General features: G+C 47.8%; 1 protein-coding gene across 2 annotated transcripts in view; it reads left to right on the forward strand.

The window, feature by feature from the left end:
* The window catches only part of ACER3 (alkaline ceramidase 3), a 50,662-nt gene that overhangs the window by 1,440 nt on the left and 24,514 nt on the right, over positions 1-24,708 (forward strand). For both annotated transcript variants that reach the window (XM_028725895.2, XM_028725894.2), the window contains exon 2: positions 21,539-21,649. In XM_028725895.2, coding sequence (XP_028581728.2) covers positions 21,539-21,649 — 111 coding nt within the window. The remainder of the gene's footprint in view (positions 1-21,538; positions 21,650-24,708) is intronic.

A 24,708-nucleotide genomic window follows, 5' to 3' on the forward strand; every position in this document is an offset into this window, starting at 1 on the left:
AGCACTTTCATTAAAAGCAGTCAGTTCCCAAAAGCCTATTGGAATAAGAAGGTCGTCTTCTTTGGCGATCACTTGTAGCCGAGTAAGATTGTCTTCCATAAACACGGTTTTAACCTTCCACTTAGCTCACCACACCTGGATGGAGCTTGTAGGGGGTGGAATAGGGATGCCGTTTTGCAGGTGTGAGGAACCTGTGGCTCTCCAGGTGTTGCTGAACTACGGTTGGCCACAGCGGCTGGGGCTGGTGGGGTTTTGGAGTCCAGCAGCGCCTGAACACCACAAGTTCCCCAGCCTTAGTGGTATCCTAATCAGATGGCCAAGGGGACGTTTTGGAAACGTTCTAAATCAGCCACCCCACCCTATAGAATTTGGCTGGGGTGTCCTGCCAGATAGTGGTAAGAGAAACATTTTGCAGTGTAGATTCTCCGCTGGTTGCTTTTGTTTTAATACCCTGAATGTTGTCTAGTGCCACTTCACAGATTAATATTTCAGGAAGGAAATGTTTTAAAGGGTGGCACATCTTGTTTATCTGTTTTAGGGATCAATAGCTTGCCTTTTTAAATAATAATAATAAAAATACTCTGGGTGACACGTCACCATCTAAAGCATAAGCTAAGACGCGATCAGACTTGTTGTTTTTGGCATCTGTCTGTCTCAAGAGACAGTGGAGTGCGTGTCCAGGGGTGAAGTCAAACCGCTGTGTTAACAACACCAAAATGATCTCCCTGGGGCACAAGTCTGGGCAGTGTGTCTGGAGGTCCTGGGCTGCCCAGACCTCGCTGATGTGGTCCAAAGGAAAGCAGAGCAAGACATTTGGCACCAGCTTGGCTGCAGGAGTTGCCGGAAGGTGTACAACAGTCTTAGGGACTCTGGATTTGTGTAGGGTTTATTCCTTCGCCTTTTCTTCTTCTGAAGATATCCCACAAGGCAGCAGAGGTTTAGGATCAGAGTTTTATTTCTCCTAGGTGGGCTTCCTTCCCAGGTGGATGAGCCCCATCTGCCCCTCTCTTCCCTCCACAGCACATGCAGAAACCGCCCTCTTGACGGTTGGACCCACTGTTAGTCTTGTCTACTCAATCTGGGACGCGGGTGGCGCTGTGGGTAAAACCACAGTGCCTAGGACTTGCCGATCGTATGGTCGGTGGTTCGAATCCCCGCGGCGGGGTGAGCGCCCATCGTTCGGTCCCAGCTCCTGCCCACCTAACAGTTCGAAAGCACCCTTAAAAAGTGCAAGTAGATAAATAGGTACCGCTTTATAGCAGGAAGGTAAATGGCGTTCCGTGTGCTGCGCTGGTGCCGGCTCGCCAGAGCAGCTTCGTCACACTGGCCACGTGACCCGGAAGTGTCTGCGGACGGCGCCGGCTCCCGGCCTCTAGAGTGAGATGAGCGCACAACCCTAGAGTCTGTCAAGACTGGCCCGTACGGGCAGGGGGTACCTTTACCTTTACCTTTTACTCAATCTGCCAGAGCCTGTTTTTGCATGCAAAGGAAGTCCTCGATGTACTGAGGGTTTGAGACCCATCCGATACCATCACCTGGTTTAACCTGCCATTGGAAGCCATTCCCAGGGTGTGACTGCTTTCGCCTGCTGACAGCTTCTAGACGCCTAATCAAAACTAATACCTGCTTAAAACCACCCAGAACCACAGCAACAACAAAAAAAACCAGATTCCCAAAACCATTCTGAACAACGCACAGAAGAATCTGATGCGCTGGCAACACCCAGAGAATAGGATGCTGCCTCCAGCAGAGATCAGGATAGGTTAGAAAGGGGAGCACGGTCTGAAGTGGACCACTGCTGGACCACCAAATGCATAATGGTTTATTACAAACTTGACAGTGAATGGCAAGGGTAGTCGGCACGGTGTCCTCATAATGTTGGATTACAAGTCCCATCGTCCTTGGCCATTGACCGTGCTGGCTGGAGCTGCTGGGAGGTGTAGTCCAATATGTGGAGGGCACCACATTAATGACCCCTGGTACAGGGCTTGTTCAGCTTTCTTAGCTTCCCTGTGACTCAACGCTGGTTTCATATCTTAGTTTAGATTTGAGATTCTTGAATCGCAAGAATGCTGAATTTTGGAGACATTGGTCTGATCCTTCCTGGCACCTTAGTTCTTAAATAAGGCTGTGTGCTTGAGGTCACTTGTTGCCGCTTAGTTGTGATCTAACCGTTAGAGACCCCAAGGATCCCCATGGGGCACAACACTTTGTGATACTCTCTCGTGCTGTTGTGTGGTAGATGAGTCAGCCTTTCATAAATCCCAGATGATATTCTGCAGTGGAGGTAAATTCATTTCAGTTTCATTTATCGGAAGGATGTCTCGGGGGTATTTTCCAAAGGGCAAAGCATTGCTGTCCCTACATACAGAGATGCTCAAGAGCCTATGACTTTACTCTTTCGAACAGAGTGCTGGAGCAGATAGAAATTAGCATCTCCCTTTTAAGTGTTTGTCAACTTCATATGCATCCCTTCGCATTCCCTAAGGAAAGGATGTCATGGCAGCTAGTTGTCAAATAATGGTCTGGAATTCCCTTCAGGCTCACACACTCCCTCCTCTCCCCATGTGTGTGGATTTCCTCATCTTATGCCTGGTTTGTCCTAGTCAAAGTTTGCTGTTCTGCTCCAATTGGGGAAGCTTTGGTCCACACTAACCAGGAATTTAATCCAAACTGTGATGTGAAACACAGTTTCTGCTGCAGATGCAATTCCCAATACGCTGATTGCAGTTCACCTGATTTGGGCAATAGGACAGTTTATAATTTGAGCAAGCAATGAAGTACACGATACCAGAGCCCTGCCTTTGTTAGTGCATTTACTTAATCCCAGGGTGGAAGTCCTTAACCTGATGAACACGTCCTGCCTGTATGGTTCCCTTCTTAATTTTGCTTTCCCCCATCCCACTCTTTGCATAAATTCACTTCAAAAACTAAATGGATCCATCCAGAGGCCAGGGCAGCCAACAGTCGCAACTATTAGGAGTGATTCAGGGGCCTCTGCACAGATTCCCTTAACACTATTGGAGGTTTTCAACCTTCTTTGGACTATATTCTTTCTGCAGCTCCCCTGTGGAGAAATGCCCTCCGAGCCTCAAAAACCCAGCTATGTCACCCCTTGTCTGCAGAGCCTGCAGCCCCTCACCCCTTTTCAAGCAACCTCCCCTGTGGAGTGTTCCCTCAGCCTCTTCTATCCCCTTTCCTTGGGAGTCCTCTGGGCAGCTGCCGCCCCGGTCTCTGAGCCCCCCCCCATGCCCCAAAGAGGTGCCTCCTCACGCCACCCCACAGGGGCCTGAGAAGATGCCCCCAGCCTCAGTGACCCGACGGAGACTGGCCAAAGATGAACATGAGGCAGCAATGGCGGCAGCAGGTGCCATGGGCTTGCATGGTGGAAAGGCTCCCCTTTGGTGCCGGACACTCAGCTCCCAGGCAGGCATTGCACACAGCAAGCACAAGAAAGCCCAGTGTGACACCTGCCTGCCTGCCTGGCGTCCCACTTGCCCATCCATTCCCAACAGCAAGAGCTGGGCTCCCTCACCCACTTGCCTGCTTACCCTGAAGCCGCTTCAGCTCCTGGCAACCAGCACCGCCTGGCCAGCTTCTGCAAGAAACGACCGCACAGGCCTTTGAGTGGCGAGAGGGCATCAGAGGAGGGAGGGAAGGAAAGAAGGACGGAGGCCAGAGTTGCCCGCGGCACCCCGACCATCATTCATGGCACTCCCGGGTGCGATGGTTGAAAGCCACTGGCGTACTGAATCACACCCTGCTTAAATAGCCACAGCTTTTTCAAGGAGAAAGGGCTTTGTTGAAAATATGACGCAACTCTGATTTCATATTTAAGTACTGTACAGTCTGTAACTCCTAGCGACTTGCGTTTTAAGAATGGTATTCAGGGCCACATGTGGAAACTTCTTTACTGTGGAAGATAGGATCGGATGTATGGCAGCTGATTGTGGGAGCCCGAAACTGCTGTGCTCAGGGTGGAATTGGATTACCTGACACTGTGACATCAAATGATTGAGGAGTAGGTGGCCCTCTTAATTAAACTTGCCCCATGGGGGAGATAAGAATCTGGAACATTGGCCAGATTGGGATCGAGATCCTGTTCCCGATCCCTACCTTATAAGCACAACCTTCACCCATAGTTACCTGGGGCAGTACAAGTTTGGGGTCACGCAGTAAACTTTTTTTTTTACTTTCTCTCATGGTTGCCATTTACTGCTGTGTGTGTCTTGGTGGTAGGTGACCAGCAAAGTACTGTTTGCCCTCTGCCTCTTCATTACTGGTTTATTTTAAAATATATAACCTGCCCTTTCAGTTTGCAGGGTGGCATGCTATACCGCAATACTGGATTGGTGAGCATCCACCGTTAGCGATCTTCCAAGAGGGAGTAGAGATTCACTGCCTCTCCTACATTAGAGCCATTTCACCATACAGGCCCTACCTTCACACATGTCCAACAAGTCATAATGCAATAAGTGTTTTGCTTATTGCAATTTACGGCACAGATGGAATGGTTTAAAACACATAACATAGTCTCAGTAATCCTTACAGAAACCCTCCAATGTAGGGCAGCATTATAATTCCCATAGTGTGGAGGGTGGCATGCCTGTCGTCATCTTCTGAGTTTGTGGCGTGGCTGAGGCCTCACACCCTTACTGTACAATCCTGTTTGTCTACTCGGAAGCAAGCCCCATTGGGTTCAATAAGACTTATTCCCGGTTACATTTGTACAGGATGGCTGCCACGCACTGTGTGCTGCACCACTTTGACCCCAAAGGGGTCCATGGACAAAAGAACACTTTGTTCTGGTCAAACAAGCAGTCAACATTTATAAGAATTATGTACTCTTCTTATAATAGGTTACTAGCTGTAGTCTCATCAAGACCTGTAGCCTAGTTAATGCCAGTAAAGTATCAAACCCTTTAATTGCTAAAGCTACCCTATAAAAAACAGCCACCTTCGTTACCAGACACAAAGACTGAAATCCAATGTGTGCAATATATAACTATAAATTGTGTAAAAATATTGCCTGCCGTTTCTGATTGGTTGTAGTCTAATAAGTAAATTAGTATAATGTAGCAGTGGTGTTAGATGCCAGCCTTTATATAAGAAATACTTGGACTATTTAATAAGTTGTATTTGCACCATCTTTTGAAAACAATTAGGGTCAGGGAATGCCCAGAGGACCTAAATTGCCATTTTGGACTTCTTAATGGCTCACCTTAATTCGTTTAACAGTTCAAGCTGTGTCCATGCACAATTTTCAAGCCCGTTCGTAAAAAAGGGACTTAAAATTCAGACCCTGTCCAGATTGAATTATTTTATGCTTTCCTGTATCCAGATTTTACTTGCAGTTCTAATACAGAATTGAGACATGTAAATGAATACCAGGTGGCGGTTGATTAAAGTTTAGAACAGCTGAATATTGGTGCAAATCCCTAGGGAAGCTTTTGTCCAGTTTTGCCATTGTGGAAAGTACAGTAGCTGTACAGGATCTGTGTTGCTAGACCCTTGCAGGTTAGCGGCTTCTCCCACAGTCCTGGAAACCACATCACAAGTTTTGGTCTTTATTTCTACCATTCCCCTTTGCCCAACCATGGCCAACAGCCTAGGGAAAGTGTAGTCTGAACCAGCAGTCGTTCTTCATAAACAGTAAGGATTCTTGCATTCCCTCAGACTAGGTCAGTGGGTCCCAGACTTCTTTTCCCCATGGACCGCTTGAAAATTGGTGAGGGTCTTGGCAGACCACTTGCCTCTTGTGGCAATTGCAGTGCACTGTGCTAGATGGTTTTTGTTGCTTCTTTTATTTCTTAAATATTGTATTTTATTGTTGAATTCATCGAATTCAAATTGCAATACAGTAGAATGCAATGTAATAAAATTAGTAAAATACAGTTTAAAAAATCCATAAGAATGTGCCATCTTCAGCTACGAACCCACCGTGAAGCAATGAAACTTCAGACCATTGGGTATGTGGGAGAGAGCGAGCAAGGCTGGAGGAGGAGATTTGCAGAACAGATGCTTGGAAAATCCAAGAAACCTTTAGTGAGGCTACATCATCATAGCTTTAGCTAGAACCCCACACGACATACTGCAGAGGTGGCATTTGATATGGTTTGCTAGTAAAAAGAGTAGGAATATGGTTGCTGTAACCGCAGCTGTTGCATGCTGGCACGTGCCTGAATTCAGACCCTTTTTGGCTGGGGAAATTTTGACCCCTGCCCTATTCTCTGAAGGCTGCTCCGCTCAACAGAGTGTTATTGTTCTGGTGATTCTACGCCGACATGCCATTCTGCTGGTAAAATGACAGCGTTGGGTCTTTGTGACTCAGCCGCACAAGTCTGTCCTAGAGTAATCTGGGCTGATGTCACTTGGCATTTACAGAGATCTGAGCAGGTACATGGAGAATAAACGTTGAGCAATTCAAGCATCCCAAGTCCGAAGAGTTAGGTGTGTTAGAGATGCTATCAGGTGCAAGAAGAACAATTGCACCCAATAATTCTTATAAGGACTCAAACATGAAATGATTGATTTTCTGATAAAAATACGCAACCTGTCGTGAAAATCAGCCTCCTTGTTAGAGGCCTTGAAATTGGCCAGTGTAACAACAGTCCCTAAAAAGATACTCAGGGGGGCCAAATTGATGAACATGACACATCTGTTAACATCTGTCTTGGGAAGGCATTATTTAAACTTGAGATATTCAACATATAGAACAGGGTTTCTGAGCCACATCCTTCACTCGCCCTGCTTCACATTTTCCTCAAGTGTTTTGCCTGACTGAAGCACTTTCTTAAGCAGTTTGTGGAGTGGTTAGACTTAGAGGGTCAGACTAGGACCTGTGAGACCAGGGTTCAAATCCCCCACTCAGGCACCAGTAAACTCCGTGGGTGACCCTTGACCAGTCACAGTCTCCCAGCCTAACCCACCTCACAGGTTTGTTGTGAGGATAAAATGGGGAGGAAGAGAGCCACGTACAGTGGTACCTCGGGTTACATATGCTTCAGGTTACATACGCTTCAGGTTACAGACTCCACTAACCCAGAAATATTACCTCGGGTTAAGAACTTTGCTTCAGGGTGAGAACAGAAATTGTGCTCCGGTGGCGTGGCGGTAGCAGGAGGCCCCATTAGCTAAAGTGGTGCTTCAGGTTAAGAACAGTTTCAAGTTAAGAACGGACCTACTTAACCCGAGGTACCACTGTATGCTGCTTTGAATTCCTTAGAGGAAAAGTGGGTTTAAATACAACGGTAAATACTGTGATAATGTCTCTTGCTTTCATGAGTGAAGGGAGGTGTGTGTTGAAATTTTTGACTTTTGTGTGGCTGGAATGTAGCCCACCGTACAAAGCCCATTGCTCTACCCATTTACCCCCTTTGGCTGCCCCCATGCACCACTGGTATACGTGGCCCTGCAAAATATTCCCAGCCCCTGGTAGAGAAGAAGCAGCGTTGCTGAAGAAGGATCAGCATGGCTTCTGCAGAGGGTAGCCTTGCCTTTCCAAGCTTTTAGAATTAATTCAGCATGTCAGCAAGTGTGTAGTTGTTGTTGTTGTTTAGTCGTTTAGTCGTGTCTGACTCTTCGTGACCCCATGGACCAGAGCACGCCAGGCACTCCTGTCTTCCACTGCCTCCCGCAGTTTGGTCAAACTCATGCTGGTAGCTTCAAGAACACTGTCCAACCATCTCGTCCTCTGTCGCCCCCTTCTCCTTGTGCCCTCCATCTTTCCCAGCATCAGTGTCTTCTCCAGGGAGTCTCTCTTCTCATGAGGTGGCCAAAGTACTGGAGCCTCAGCTTCAGGATCTGTCCTTCCAGTGAGCACTCAGGGCTGATTTCCTTAAGAATGGATGTGTTTGATCTTCTTGCAGTCCATGGGACTCTCAAGAGTCTTCTCCAGCACCATAATTCAAAAGCATCAATTCTTCGGCGATCAGCCTTCTTTATGGTCCAGCTCTAACATCCATACATCACTACTGGGAAAACCATGGCTTTAACTATACGGACCTTTGTTGGCAAGGTGACGTCTCTACTTCTCAAGATGCTGTCTAGGCCTGTCATTGCCCTTCTCCCAAGAAGCAGGCGTCTTTTAATTTCGTGGCTGCTGTCACCATCTGCAGTGATCATGGAGCCCAAGAAAGTAAAATCTCTCACTGCCTCCATTTCTTCCCCTTCTATTTGCCAGGAGGTGATGGGCCCAGTGGCCATGATCTTCGTTTTTTTGATGTTGAGCTTCAGACCATATTTTGCGTTCTCCTCTTTCACCCTCATTAAAAGGTTAAAAGAACCTTTTAATGAGTGTGTAGTTAGGGGTCAGCAACCTTTTTCAGCTGTGGGCCGGTCCACCATCCCTCAGACCATGTGGGGGGCTGGACTATATTTTGAAGAAAATAATGAACAAATTCCTATGAAGAAGAAGAAGAGTTTGGATTTGATATCCCGCCTTTCACTCCCCTTCAGGAGTCTCAAAGCGGCTAACATTCTCCTTTCCCTCCCTCCCCCACAACAAACACTCTGTGAGGTGAGTGGGGCTGAGAGACTTCAGAGAAGTGTGACTGGCCCAAGGTCACCCAGCAGCTGCATGTGGAGGAGCGGGGACACGAACCCGGTTCCCCAGATTACGTGACTACCGCTCTTAACCACTATACCACACTAGGCCCCACAAATAACCCCGAGATGCATTTTAAATTAAAGCACACACTCTACTCATGTAAAAACACCAGGCAGGCCCCACAAATAACCCAGAGATGCATTTTAAATAAAAGCACACACTCTACTCATGTAAAAACACTCTGGTTCCTGGACCGTCCGCAGGCCAAATTGAGAAGACAATTGGGCAGGATCCGGCCTCTGGGCCTTAGGTTGCCTACCCCTGAGTGTAGATGGAGCAATTCATTAAACATGGAATTTCAGAGGATTCTGACAGAGTCTGTCACCAAAGCCTTCTGAGTAAGCTTGTAAATCATGGGATAAAAGGACGGGTCTTTTCTTGTAAGTAAGGGGTTAACCAACAGGAAGCAGAGGGTATGGATAAACAGGCAGTTTTTACAATGGAAGGAAGTAGAGAGCAAGGTCTCCCAAGGATTACATTGAGACCATTTATTTGGTATCAAGTTGGGAATGAGTGGCAAGGTAGCAAGGTTTGGTTTCAGGATGGGGAAACTTAAGCGGACTGGACATCTCCAAAAGCATCTCTCCAAACTGGGTGAATGGGCAACACGATAACAAACAGAGTTCAATGTAAGAGAGTTCAGAAGTGATGTGCATAGCAGCAAAGATAGCTAATTACACACACACACACACACATTGGGTGTGAACTGGTTGTGATTACCTAGGAAATAATTTTTTGGGCTTCTCATTGATAGCTCACTGCTCCACAAACAGCAACTTCAGCGAAAGGAATTGCTAAGAAAGGGACTGAAAATGAACTGCGGGTATAATTCTGCCTCTGTGAATTAGCTGCATTTGGAATGTTTTATGTACCGTATTTTTCGCCCTATAGGACGCACTTTTCCCCCTCCAAAAATGAAGGGGAAATGTGTGTGCGTCCTATGGGGCGAATGCAGGCTTCAGGAAACTGCGCAAGCCGCGGGAGCCCTCCCCCGGCTTGGCAGAGCCGCCTCTTATCCCGAAGCCCCGGCGCGCTGGGCAGTCGCGTGGGGCTTCAGGTAGCTCTGCGCAAGCCGTGGGAGGGCTCCCATGGCTTGCGCAGAGCAGCCTGTTCTGGGGGCTGGGGTCGGGGGAAGCTCAGGCTTCCCCTGACCCAGCCCCGTACCTGGGGGGGGGGGGGGAATAATTTTTTTTTTCTTTATTTGCCCTCCAAAAAACTAGGTGTGCCTTATGGGCTGGTGCGTCCTAAGGGGCGCAAAATACGGTAGTTACGGTTGCCTTGTCTCACTTAGGGTGATACAGAGCTGGAAAAGATGCAGAAAAGGGATAACCAAAGGATTTTGAACCGTTTCCTCAAGAGGAAAGGCTAAACTTAGCATTTGGGGCTTTTAGTTTAGAGGGGGGAAATGACAGATATGGGGACGTGACAGACTGCTTGGTGTAGGAAAAAGTCTCTTGGGATCATCCAGTGAAATTGCTGGTTGAACAAAAGAAGATTCTTCACACAGTGCATAATTAACTTACGGAATTGATGCTGTGGGATGTTGTGCTTGGTGTTACGTTCGACAGCTTTAGAAAAGAGGATTCATAGAGAATTGATCCATCATTTGCCATCAGCCATGGCATTTAATTAACCTCTGGCTATTGTTGTGGGAGGGTGGAGAATTTTGCATTCATGCCCTGCTTTGGGGCTTCCCGGATACAGCTGGCTAGGCATTGCTGGAAGCAGGATTCTGGACTAGATTCTCCCTTGGCCATTCAGCAGTCGTCCCTCCCTCTCTCTGGCCACTGTTCCTCTTCATCCTGGAAGGCATTTCTTCCCCCACACTATTATCAGCTGGACTGCAGTTCTTTGTTTTAATTCCTCTTGCTTTCAGCAATCCACCCTACGAAGGGTTAGCCAGGAAGCATTATGTTCTGTGTCCGACTGATATAGTGGGAGAACCTTGAATGGGCAAAAACTCCGTCAGCCGTGCTGGAATCTGTCCAAGGTACAATGCGAGAGTCATCCACGGTTAAGATCGTGCCCTTGTGGTTTTCAGCCTGCGACATTTTCTAAACCCAAGGTTAGAACTCTGGGTGCTGTCAGAAGGAAGAAGTACTGTCCAGTTAGTTGTTGTTTAGTATCGGGGGGGGGGTGCGCACAAATATCATTCAGAATAATTCCTAAAAATAGTTCTAGCTCATGGGCTCTACAGCACCATGTAAACATAGTTTACGGTCCAGTGTTAAAAACTCTAGCATTGCGAGAATGTTCCTAATTCTTGAGAAGCAACATCATGTGTTTGGATATCAGTACTTCAGATTCCAGAGTACTAACTTCAAGGTTTCAGCTGTCTTTTTGCTTTCCTCCCCCTCCTTTTTTCCTTTCCAGCTTTATTAAATTAAATTGTTGTTGTTTAGTCATTTAGTCGTGTCCGACTCTTCGTGACCCCCTGGACCAGAGCACGCCAGGCACTCCTGTCTTCCACTGCCTCCCGCAGTTTGGTCAAACTCATGCTGGTAGCTTCGAGAACACTGTCCAACCATCTCGTCCTCTGTCGTCCCCTTCTCCTTGTGCCCTCCATCTTTCCCAACATCAGGGTCTTTTCCAGGGAGTCTTCTCTTCTCATGAGGTGGCCGAAGTCTTGGAGCCTCAGCTTCAGGATCTGTCCTTCCAGTGAGCACTCAGGGCTGATTTCCTTCAGAATGGATAGATTTGATCTTCTTGCAGTCCATGGGACTCTCAAGAGTCTCCTCCAGCACCAGAATTCAAAAGCATCCATTCTTCGGCGATCAGCCTTCTTTATGGTCCAGCTCTCACTTCCATACATCACTACTGGGAAAACCATAGCTTTAACTATACGGACCTTTGTCGGCAAGGTGATTTTAAATTTTGCTAAATCTTACTATTTTTGTTTCATACACTCATTCACCTGTTGCTTTATTAGTTACTATTTTGCTTTGATTTTTCTTCCATTCCCTGTTTTAAAAGGCAAGAAAGCCCTTGTATCATATCAAAGGTCCACTGGTCAGCTTCGAAGACCTTTGACATGCCATGAGGGCAGACACCCTCTCCTTCTGTTTGCCTCCCAGCAGCTGGCATTTGGTGGCATACAGCCTCTGAACCTCCTTGTGCTTTTATATTTATTTCAGATCTTTATAACCAGCAGTTCCGAGGGATGCTTACAGGATAAAAACAAACAACTAAACAACAGCAAAATAGATAATACAGTAGCACCTGATGCAGAGTAGAGATCATCTTCTGGCAGCAAATCCAGTAAATTAAATACAGTGGTACCTCGGGTTACAGACACTTCAGGTTACAGAAGCTTCAGCTTACAGACTCCGCTAACCCAGAAATAGTACCTCGGGTTAAGAACTTTGCTTCAGGATGAGAACAGAAATCGTCCTCCAGTGGCAGCAGGAGGCCCCATTAGCTAAAGTGGTGCTTCAGGTTAAGAACAGTTTCCTGTTAAGACCGGACCTCCGGAACGAATTAAGTACTTAACCCGAGGTACCACTGTACATATCATGTGCACATGTGTGGAATCTAGGCATTCCATAGCATTTCCTGCTAAAATATCGACTTATTTGGTGTCCTATGCCATTTCCCTTCCTATTTTAGTAGATTAAACACTTCAGCGAGGCATGCCGTTAGTTTCAACCAACCTGCTTTTGAATATTCTGTCTGCAGCTAAAAGCATGGTTGCCGTATCCTGATTCTGAAGGCTATATGACAGTTCCCCTAACACAGCTATGGCCAAACTTTTTGCAGGTGCCCTGCGGGTCACACAGCCAACATAGGACTGTCTGCCGCACACACTTGCAAGCGTCCGTGCCTTGGGATCCTTTTGCCTCTTGTCTTCTGAGACAGGGAGCCTTTAGTGGAGTGGTATCCTGAAGGTATAAAAGGGACGTGGGTGGCGCTGTGGGTTAAACCACAGAGCCTAGGACTAGGACTTGCCGATCAGAAGGTTGGCGGTTCGAATCCCTGCGACGGGGTGAGCTCCCGTTGCTCGGTCCCTGCTCCTGCCAACCTAGCAGTTCAAAAGCACGAAGTGCAAGTAGATAAATAGGTACTGCTCCGGCGGGAAGGTAAACGGCGTTTCTGTGCGCTGCTCTGGTTCGCCAGCAGCGGCTTAGTCATGCTGGCCACATGCTGTACGCCGGCTCCCTCGGCCAATAAAGCGAGATGAGCGCCACAACCCCAGAGTTGGTCACGACTCGACCTAATGGTCAGGGGTCCCTTTACCCTTATCCTGAAGGTCCCGGGTTTAATAGCTGGCGTCTCCAGAAGGATCTTGGGTTTGGGGAACAACTGCCGCCTTCTGCATTCTCAGTAACGCGCATGCAGGGAAAAGAGAACGACGGCAAGAATGCCGGCTCCTTCCACCCCACCCAAACCACAAGAAGGGAAATCAGCTGTTGGCTTATTCTGGGGGCATGATTGCGATGTTGTCTTTTTTTAATTAAGAGGAAGCAGCACTTTCTGTTTCTCCTGCTGCTGCTTGTGTTGGTTGCACTCAGGCCACCTCAACTCTGACAGCCATCCTCAGATATACAGTGGTACCTCGGGTTAAGAACTTAATTTGTTCTTGAGGTCAGTTCTTAACCTGAAACTGTTCTTAACCTGAAGCACCACTTTAGCTAATGGGGTCTGCCGCTGCGCCGCTGAAGCACAATTTCTGTTCTCATCCTGAAGCAAAGTTCTTAACCTGAGGTACTATTTCTGAGTTAGCGGAGTCTGTAACCTGAAGCGTATGTAACCTGAAGCGTATGTAACCCAAGGTACCACTGTATGCTAATTGCCAAATGGCACTTTAAACCCAGCACCGCCATGATATGTCTAGGCACCACCAACCCAGTGAGGGGATGAGTTGCTATTAATTTCATCTTTATACCACTTTATATTTTAAAATCTCAAAGCAGTTTACAGCACATTAAAACAGCAAAGCAAGCCATTCAGAGTAACACAAATTCAAGCTTCTAGGAAAATATTTCAGATCCTTCTCTAGGTGACCTTTTGCTTTTCCCATATTTATTTACCAACTTACTTTTTAGAGCTGCCTCATGGCAGAAGGACTCTGGGAAGCCCGTGTGGTGTAGTGGTTAGAGTGTCAGACTAGGACCTGGGAGGTCTGGGTTCAAGTCCCCACTGGGTCATGAAGCTCACCTTGGAGTCAGTCGCAGCCTCTTAACCTCCATCACAGGGTCGCCGTAGGAATTTACTGGGGGGGGGGTTGAACCATGTACTCCTTGGAGAAAGATATGAATGCAGAAAATAAGCTCTTCTGCTGACGTGCTAAAGAAAGCTGAAGGGGTCAGCCAGATGGAGATGTCAGTCACCAAAGTGGTATTGTTAATATTCCAGAATGAGCTCCTCCTCTCAGTGTCACCACTACCAGTTACCATACAGGAATACAGTGGTACCTCGTTCCGGAGGTCTGTACTTAACCTGAAACTGTTGTTAACCTGAAGCACCACTTTAGCTAATGGGGCCTCCTGCTGCCGCTGCGCCACCAGAGCACGATTTCTGTTCTCATCCTGAAGCAAAGTTCTTAACCTGAGGTAATATTTCTGGGTTAGCGGAGTCTGTAACCTGAAGCAGTGGCGTAGCGTGGGTTGTCAGCACCCGGGGCAAGGCAAGTAATTTGCGCCCCCTAACCCGTGGATTTGCGCCCCCTAACCTGTGGATTTGCCCTAACCCCAGATGTTGCGCCCGGTGCGGCCGGCCCCCCCTGCACCCCCCACGCTACGCCACTGACCTGAAGCGTATGTAACCCGAAGCGTATGTAGCCCGAGGTACCACTGTACGTGCACCCCCATTCCTCATTCACAAAATGTAGCGCCAATTTCCTAAGGCAGTGAGCATTTTTTCTCAGTGCCATTTAAACAATCCAGGAACCATCGCCACCATTCATAAAATCATGTGGATGTGCCAGGTTTTAAAATGGTTCTCTGCACTATTTCACTAAGGTCAGAGTGGAAATCTTAAAATTAGAATAAGGAAAGGGGAGGAGGAAAAGGAGAAGGGAAGTTGAGACGGCGCCAGCTATGGATATGGTACACTTTTGCTGGCTTCTGGGCACGAGTGAAGGGAACTGAAGGGAGACAGCATGTTCAAAAGAGGCGATAACCCAAGGAATAGTGGCACGTGGGTGGCTTGGAGTAAAGGGCTGCTTGCCTTCTCTCTCTATGCACCTTAGAAATCCTGGGTGGTGAACTGGCAGCACCTGCAATGTGAGATTCCTGCCCCCAGCTGTTTGGATGGGATAAGTCCAAAGTCCAAAGACCTGGAAGCATTAACTGCCGCTTAGTGAGCAATATGAAATTGCATAAAGCTGTATAAAAGCTGGCATGCTTTCGAACATAGCGAAAGCTTCCTTCTGAACTTCTCTGGTTGCTCCGCCAAAATATTTGGATGACTCTTTGCCCGACTGCCGATTTCCCCGACGCGTAGATGTTGTGTTGCTGCAACATAATCATGTGACGTCTTGTGTAACAGCATCCACTTCGGGCAGGCAGTTTTAGAATGTGTTTTTATTATGTACCACACAGGACAAGTGAGCAGCTTAGGAAGAAAGCTGGTTATTCAAATGGCTATGGAAATCCTGATTATTATTTTTCTTGTAATAGAATGTTTGCATGACGGGTGCTTTATTTAGAACTCGGTGCATCTTGTGCAAATACGTGACAAATGATACAGCGCCACAACCAGTTGTTCTTCCCATGCACTATTTAAAAATCATGGTTAAGGAAGCTTAATGGTGGTTTCGTGTGACGCCTGGATCGTTGAACCATAGTGGTGGCCTCGCAATTCACCTCCAGAAGTTGCTGTCCCAGAGTACTTTGTAGGGATTCCAGAAAGCTTTCCTGAGTTGTAGCTGTTGGAGCAGTCGGCAGGCACCATGAAGGAAGGTCTCCAGCAAGACCTCCTTGCTGCTGTCATCACCTCTTGTCAAACCAGGCTGCGGATATTCAGAGCCACCGCAGAAAAGGCCCGTTCTTGCTTTGCCCCCCTCTGTATTCTCATGGAGGGGGTAAGCGAGGATTATCGTAGAGTCCTAGAGAGATGATTAGCGTAGAGTCCAAGAGTGGCGGTCCTTGTTGCATCGCTGATCTGAGCTGTTAAGGCTTTATAGGGGAAAGCTAGTACAGTGGTACCTCAGGTTAAGAACTTAATTAGTTCTGGAGGTCCATTCTTAACCTGAAACTGCTCTTAACCTGAAGCACCACTTTAGCTAATGGGGCCTCCCGCTGCACGATTTCTGTTCTCATCCTGAAGCAAAGTTCTTAACCCGAGGTAATATTTCTGGGTTAGCGGAGTCTGTAACATGAAACGTATGTAACCTGAAGCGTATGTAACCTGAGGTACCACTGTACTTTGAATTGGGCCCGGAAACTAATGGACAGTCAGGGCAGGTTTGGTGTAAACCCCGGTTGTCGAACGTAATCTGTTCCAGAAGCCCGTTCAGCTTCCAAAACATTCGACAACCAAATCACAGCTTCCGATTGGTTGCAGGAGCTTCCTGCACTCAGCGGAAGCCGTGTCGGACGTTTGGCTTCTGAAAAATGTTTGAAAAACGGAACATTTGCTTCTGGGCTTTTCAGTGTTTGGGAGCTGAAATGTTCTTAAACGGAGTCGTTCGGGAGCTGAGGGATGACTGTATGCTCAAACTGTCTTGCTCCAGTGAGCAACCTGGTGGCTGATTTCTGAATTCCTTCTAGACCCCCATGCAACCGATTCCCCGAACCCTCTGGTGCAGCTTTTGTGGATATCCATGGCACTTTAGCAAGGAGACGACCCCTTTGCATGACTAGACTGCTGCTTGTGAAGTGTTGGATCTCAACCAGTATTTTTATCCACATTAAAAAATATAAAAATATCAGCACCATATTTTAAATATCAGTTATCATTACAGTGGTACCTCGGGTTAAGTACTTAATTCGTTCCGGAGGTCCGTACTTAACCTGAAACTGTTCTTAACCTGAAGACCACTTTAGCTAATGGGGCCGCCCGCTGCTGCCGCGCTGCCAGAGCATGATTTCTGTTCTCATCCTGAAGCAAAGTTCTTAACCCGAGGTACTATTTCTCGGTTAGCGGAGTCTGTAACCTGAAGCGTATGTAACCCGAGGTACCACTGTAGTAGCTGAAGCAGAGGTATGCTGCCTTAAAGCGAAGCTAGACAAGCAAAGGTAAAAGTTCATTTGTTTGTGGCCGGGATTTCTTCAGTCTCTGGTTGAGTTGCTGAAACTCTCCCTGCCTAATCTGCCGGCTTCCATTAAGCTGTGCGGAATTGGTTTGCGATACTTCTCTGCCCTTAATAGCACACGCCTGATAACATTGTTTTCAAGAATGAGCTTTCTTCCAGGAACAATGTGGCCATGCCTTGACTCTTTTCCCCCGGGGTTTATGGGGGAATGGCATTTTTATGACGAGAAGCCACCTGTGGGCTATTGTCAGGTTGTGTTCTTGGGTCCGAAAGGTTCCTGTTGAGCGTTCAGAGTTTTTAGGGCAGCGTGAGCCATGCAACAACTAATGGATGGCAATGAAAAACTGGTACCCTCAAAAGGGTTAACATTTGACCATATACAGTGTGTGTCTGCGTAACAGCATCTTACAGGTGCAGGGAATTGGGAGGGGGGAGAGTTAATGTATTTCACGAAAGCAGTCAAAGGCAACTTCAGATGATTCAATTTCCTGCACGGAGGTCAGTTTCCACGTAGGAAATGTGTCATTTTTAGATTTCTGTGTGTGTGGCAGGGTCCTTTTCACCAAAAGTCATAGAACTCCCATCTCTTGCGGGGGCGCAATTAGTGCCAGCACCGTCCGTTAAGAGTTTGGGTGTAATCTTCGACACCTCCCTTTCCATGGAGGCGCAGATTGCAGCTATAACAAAGGCGGCATTTTTCCATCTCCGCCAAGCTAAGCAGTTGGCTCCTTACCTCTCTCGCCCTGACCTAGCCACTGTGATCCACGCGACGGTCACCTCCAGACTGGATTATTGTAACTCGCTCTACGTGGGGCTGCCCTTGAGACTGACCCAGAAACTCCAGCGGGTGCAGAATGCTGCAGCGAGACTCCTTACGAGGTCTTCGCTGCGAGATCACATTCACCCGGTGCTATACCAGCTGCACTGGCTCCCGGTGGAGTACAGGATCAGGTTTAAGGTGCTGGTTTTAACCTTTAAAGCCCTATACGGCTTAGGACCCTCGTACCTACGGGACCGCCTCTCCTGGTATGCCCCACAGAGAAACTTACGGTCTTCAAATAAAAACATCTTGAAGGTCCCAGGCCACAGAGAAGTTAGGCTGGCCTCAACGAGAGCCAGGGCCTTTTCGGCTGTGGCTCCGATCTGGTGGAACACTCTGTCACAAGAGACCAGGGCCCTGCGGGACTTGACATCTTTCCGCAGGGCCTGCAAGACAGAGCTGTTCCACCAGGCCTTTGGCAAGGGCACAGCCTGACTCCCTCCTTCGGCAATCTTCGCGGAGCTCTGGCCCAATGGCTGCCAGTGGCTTGAATTAATTAATTTTAGAATGATTTTAGAGTGTTGTTTATGCTGTACTTTTGTACTGTTTTATTGTTGTTAGCCGCCCTGAGCCCGGCTAAGGCTGGGGAGGGCGGGATATAAATAAAATTTATTATTATTATTATTATTATTAACTGTAGAGTTGGAAGGGACCCCAACTTCCAATTATTTCCCATTCTGGCAGAAAACATTCTCAAGCCATGATTTAAACCAGCCATGGGTTGCATGTTGGCAGCTGGATCATTCTCCCCACAAGATCTGCTTTAAACCATTGGCCTTCGATTCATGTGTCAGGACCAATTGGGGGTTTGCACCAACCGCAGCACTGCAATTTGGACTCGGGGAGAAAACGTGAGAAGGGTGTTCCATTATGTAAAGGTGGTTCCCAGGTGTGGAAAGCTTTAGGGTGTGTCACTTGAAATGATGCAGACCATGTAGGGATAGTTCTCTGCTTAGGAAGGAAAAAAAGGTGAAGCTTGGAATGCCTCTGAAAGTGTCTAGTTCAGTTCTGTTGGACATTTAGGTAACCCTTTGAAACCATTCTCCATCTCCTTTTGAGCAGGAAAGTCTGACTGGTGCCCAGGAGTGCTTTGCACATTCCCTTGCGCGGAGGGTGGAACTTCTCCGTAAATCCTGCTCTTGGATATAGTCCATTTAAATGGTCTCCCCGCCTCACAAGAAAGCAGTGCATCTTTAAGAACACTTTAAAATATATTATATAGCAGTGTAACTCAAGTAAGTCACCTTTAAAAAAAGGAAGTACAGTGGTACCTCGGGTTACATACGCTTCAGGTTACATACGCTTCAGGTTACAGACTCCACTAACCCAGAAATAGTATCTCGGGTTAAGAACTTTGCTTCAGGATGAGAACAGAAATCGTGCTCTGGCAGCGAGGCGGCAGCATGAGGCCCCATTAGCTAAAGTGGTGCTTCAGGTTAAGAACAGTTTCAGGTTAAGAACGGACCTCCAGAATGAATTAAGTACTTAACCCGAGGTACCACTGTACAAATTTGTGCTTTTGACTTTCTTACTTCCAAGGAAATAAGCAACTATTTGACTTTTAGAAGACAACTGAAAGCAGCGCTGTATAGTAAAGTTTTTAATGTTTTATGTTTTGTCATAGTTTTAATATTCTGTTGGAAGCTGCCCAGAGTGGTTGGGGAAGCCCAGTCAGATGGGCGGCATATAAATATTAATTATTATTATTAATAATAATAATAATAATAATAATTAATTACAAGGGCCCAACTTAACTTCAGTCACCATAGGGCATATACCTGCAGAAAACTTAGGTGTATTTTCTATTGGGATAAGTGTATTGGTTTCCCCCAAAGAAGCCAGGAAATTGTAGTTTGTGATGGCGCTGAGATTTTTATTTGAGATACCCTCCCTGAATAACACCTCCCAGCTTTCATCGGAGAGAGCGAGCTTATTTCTACAAAACAATTCGAAAACTATGGTGTGGCTGTGCCTTCAGTGCTCAGGTGCTCCTGAGGAATAATTGTATATGGGTTGAAATGCAAGTGTTCTCCCAGCTACCATTTGTCATGGGCAAGTTACCTTGCTGCCCCTTAATTACCCGTGCCTGCTTGCAAGGTGAACTATAGCTTCCTTTTCAACTTCTTTTCTTTGGGGCGGTTAGTTTCGTGGTGCAAAAGTACCCAAGACGATGGAGCATTATGTAAGGACCCCCAAGGCAAGTCCAAGAAGCACGCCACGCCACCATGGAATTTTCCTTTGATACATTCCTGTGTTGATGGCATTTAGTAGCACATGGAGAAAAGAGAGTTTCTTTCACCCAGCCAACCACCCTCACGCTTTGGGGCTTACTTGCGGAATGTCTTCTAAGCTACTAAAATACCTTTACCTTGATTCTACTACCTCCAAACAGCTTCATAGTGCCTTTCTCCCCTCCACCTTGAAACAATTGGCGAGGAAATGTTTACTGCCCAGATTATACATGAAAAATGTTGATTACTACTGGGAGTGGGCAAGCAAACACTTAGTAAGCCACCTGAAAGTGTGCTTTGGAATTGGACATTTTTTCCAGCACTTTAGCCTTGGTGATAATTCTCCTCGGGTCTCCATCTATTGGGTTATTTAGCTGTGATTCCTGCATTTCAAGGGGTTGAACTCAAGGAAGCTTGAGGTCCCTAACAACTCTACAGTTCTATGATTCTGTGGTTAAAGGTAAAGGGACCCCTGACCATTAGGTCCAGTCGTGACCGACTCTGGGTTTGCGCGCTCATCTCGCTCTATAGGCCGAGGGAGCCGGCGTTTGTCCGCATACAGCTTCCGGGTCATGTGGCCAGCATGACTAAGCCACTTCTGGTGAACCAGAGCAGCACACGGAAACGCCGTTTACCTTCCCGCCGGAGTGGTACCTATTTATCTACTTGCACTCTGACATGCTTTCGAACTGCTAGGTTGGCAGGAGCAGGGACCGAGCAATGGGAGCTCACCCCGTCGCGGGGATTCGAACCGCCGACCTTTTGATCAACAAGTCCTAGGCTCTGTGGTTTAACCCACAGAACACTTTAAAAGATGTGAGTTGCTGGTTGGATGTAGCATAATAATAATAATAATAATAATAATAATAATAATAATAATAATACTTTTTATTTATACCCCACCCTCCCCAGCCAGAGCTAGGCTCAGGGCAACTAACACCAGTAAAATTACAATAAAAACATAATAGGGAGAAAAACCCAATTTTAAATACAGGTTAAAATGCAATTTAAAATGCAGTCTCATTTTAAAAGTAGCCCATGGATCAAAACCGTAAGGGGAGGGAAACATAAGGGTCAGACTGAGTCCAAACCAAAGGCCAGGCGGAACAGCTCTGTCTTGCAGGCCCTGCGGAAAGAGTTCTGTGCCTTGCAAAATCTCTTTAGTGATCCTCCTTAATTTCAAGCATAGCACGGTGGCGATGCTGGACCTCTGTTACCTGACCCTGGCGTCAGGTAACCTGTCTGCTGCCACTGAACGTGGTTTTTAGAAATCATTCCTCGAAGCTACTGAGAGATCTTTATCAATAAAACTGTGTTATCTTTTTTCAAATGCCACTGGCGTGATTGTGAGGAGCAGCAATCCCTTCACTTATTTTAAATGGAAAATGTTACGCTACAAAGAAGAGTTATTCTTGCATATCATCTCCTGTGCTAGACCGTAGAAACTCAAGAAAGCTCTTAATAGCCATTTTGAATGTTTCATCAATACCAGCTTGTATGAAAAATAAAGCTTTTTCTTCTTACAAAGAGCAGAGAAGCTTGGGATAACCTCAGTTGTTTTATTCTCTGTATTGTTGGAAGTCTTTTTCTCTTCTTTTTTGCTGAATAGATTTTAAATCATCTAAAGTTTGCTCCTTAGTCACTGCTAACCCCTTTTCGCTTTGCTTTTTGTTTTTCTCATGCAGGGAACACCGTTAGTAATTTGATTTTCATTCTACCTCCAATCTATGGTGCAATTCAGAGTTACAGAGATGGCCTCGAAACACGATATATAATAGCTTATTTGTGTGTCGCAGGTAAGTGGGTCAGCTTGTACTTTATATCCTGATGGTGTGGGGAGTCAGGTGACTTTTCGAGTGACAAGCGGTGACAAGTTTTATCCTTGCTTTCCCCAGATTGTGTCCCTATGGCAAAGGGAAACCAAGATGCGTTCCTTGGAGTCTGTTGGCTGTTTTTAAAACGGCCTGGTGTGACCATGTCCCTGACTTTCCTCAAGCAAGAATCCCTGTAACTGTGAGGCATTGTTAAGTACTCTTCTGCTGAGAACAGCTTAAAAAGAGTCTTTGGCATTGCACCACTTGTTAAGAAACGCAAGTGGATAGAAAAGCAGACCTTGAATAGTTGTTGCTCCCAAAGGAGAGTCCCTGAGAGCGTTCGCACAATTAAGTCCTAGTAAGGAGATGCCTAAGTGTTGTACATTCACTCCTCTCTTTGCTTGAGTAGAGAAACAAACTAGAAAACTGCAATTAACTGTAGCTTCCCATTCTAGAGGAACCGGAACTATGATTAGTGGCTTTCAAACAAGCCGGGGCTTGTTTCAAGGAACAGAGCTTTTTTTAAAAAAATAATCCATAAGAGATGGCTAGAAGTATTCTCCAGGTCAGGTCTAATTATTCTTCCGCATGAATGTGACTTTATTTTTTAGAGCGCAAGAGGTGGGGGAGTTGCAATGGTAGCTAGTGTGTGCCAACATTTGCCCCCCAAAAAAGGAGGATTAAAATGTCCTGGCTTCTTGCTTGGCCATGCACAGCCTCTCCCGGGCAAGGGGAGCCTTCATCCCCTGCCCGGGAGAGGCTGCGCGCGGCTAAGGCTCCCCCAAGAGCCGCGCTCCCTTTAAAGAGCGCGCAGAGTGTGTGTGCGGCTGTTTAAAGGGAGCGCTGAGCAGAGCCTCCCGCCTGCATTCGCGCCATAAGACGCACACACATTTCCCCTTACTTTTTAAGAGGGGGAAAGTGCGTCTTATAGAGCGAAAAATACAGTAACTGTCAGCAAAGACCTGGGAAAATTAACGCTTTTTTTTTTCAAGTGGTGGGAGCACACCTGTGTTGGCCCTAGACTTAATTTTTTGGGGGGAGGGGTGTTGCACAGAGTAGGTGCCGCAGCAAAAAATGCCCGTGCCCGGATCACCTTGAACTGGGTCTCTGCAGCTTGCTTAATAAGCCAGGGAGCCTCATTAGTTGATCTTGCTGACTGGGTCGGTCCATATGGGAGAAGGCGCTCCCTCGGCTCGCCAAGTCCCAACTTGCTTAAGTTAGTATTGAAAACTTTAGGCTTGGTCCGACCGCTTTGACAAGCATAATTATCGGAGTCTCTTTTTCTTCTTTCCCCACCCCTTTGGTGCCTTTACACCTCATTCTTCCTCCAAAGAGCTTGGGGGATCTCCTGGCTAGAAATAGGTTTTCTTGCCAGGCAGCTTGCAAGACCAGGCAGGCTTTGCTTCAGCAGCAGAGCTGCGCCGTGGATCCTCCTCCTGTTACTCTCCCTGCATATGCTGCTCTCGACAAGAACCTAACATCCTGGACTGCACAGAGAGCCAGTGTGCTCCCTGCCTGCCGGACTTCTTCAGCCCATTTTTCGGTTGACCGTTTAGTTTCTGAAAACTCCTTGGGCGAATAATTTCATAGGACCTGCTGGGAGAGCAAAGAAACCAAGGGAAAAGTTTCCGCAAGTGTTTAATAATGAAGTCTCAATTAACTTGTCGGGTGAAACAGCCCCGCCTCCTGAACAGCCATTTTAGGTTTGCTGCCTTTTCTCACTCATCAATACAAAGTTGGTTTGGGTACAAGGAAGACCTCGGTTTGTCTAGCCCAGTGTTTCCCAAACTTAGGCCTCCAGCTGTTTTTGGACCACAGTTCCCATCATCCCTGACCACTGGTCCTGCTAGCTAAGGGTGATGGGATTTGTAGTCCAAAAACAGCTGGAGACCAAAGTTTGGAAAACCTTGGTCTAGCCCAGTGTTTCCCAACCGGTGTTCCGCGGCACACTAGTGTGCCGCGAGACGTTGCCTGGTGTGCCGTGGGAGGGAGGCGGGCGAGTCGGGCAGCGAGAGGCGGGGCGGCGGCGGCGAGGAGAGGCCGCCCAGCGCGGGGCTCTCGCCGTCTGGCTGCCTGCGTGGCGCTGACGTCACGGGGCTGTAACGTCGAAAGAAACCTGGGAATCCAGGCTGCGGACAGCCAAACTTCGCCTTTTCTCTATGGCCAGCTTTCATCCTATCATATGCTAATACGTCTACGGTTGAAGCTGCGGAAGGGCGGAAGTTCCTGCGGGGAAGAACCGTCCGGTGAGCCCCGCGATCTTGGGAAGCTGAGTTCCCCGCTCGAGAACCGCCCCTCTCCCGCCGCCCTTCTTCTTCTCCGCTGCCCGCGTATGGTCCCGCCGCGTAGCATCCTCTCGGCGCCCAGAGCCCGGGGGGCTTCCTGCTTGCCATGGCGAGCGGCAGCAGCCTGGCGGCGGTAGCTGGCCTCGCAAAAGCTCCCGCCGCTGGAGGCCCCTTTGCGCCCGCCGGCCGCCTGTCGGCCGCCTGCTCCTGGGAGTGCCGGGCGGACCTGGCGGGAGTCCTGCGCCTCGTCCCGGAGGGGGAAACCGACCCCTGGGACCCCCGCTGAACGGGTGAGGAAGGCGCCCGAGACTGGGGGGGGGGGGATACACACGCCCCAGGTCGCGGGCCTTCCTGTTCTCTGGAAGGAGCCCCGGGAGCCGTGGGAAGGAGGCGAGGGGCAGCCGAGACGGGGCCTCGAGGGGCTTGGCGGGGGGCTGCCCCTCTTCCAGACACCCCCCAACCCCCCAGAATGACCGCCAAATGCTGAACAAGCATCAAACAACCACAGAGGCTTCCGCGTCGTGACTCAGCGGGCAGAGTGTAGGTGTGTTTTTGCACGAAAAGGATCCCAGGCACATCAGTTCCCGGCGTCGATCCCTGCCTTGGAAACCTTGGAGAGCTCCTGCCCTCCAAGTGCAGACCCGCCGCTGTCAACTTTTTCCACATTGAACCCAAACACATTGCACTTGGGGGACCAGCTTCTTAAATCTTTGGCCATATAGTTTGCACGGTTGCACTTGGCACTGCGACCCAATT

Source organism: Podarcis muralis, chromosome 4 (assembly GCF_964188315.1).
Source record: "Podarcis muralis chromosome 4, rPodMur119.hap1.1, whole genome shotgun sequence".
In the NCBI taxonomy this organism is placed as follows: domain Eukaryota; kingdom Metazoa; phylum Chordata; class Lepidosauria; order Squamata; family Lacertidae; genus Podarcis; species Podarcis muralis.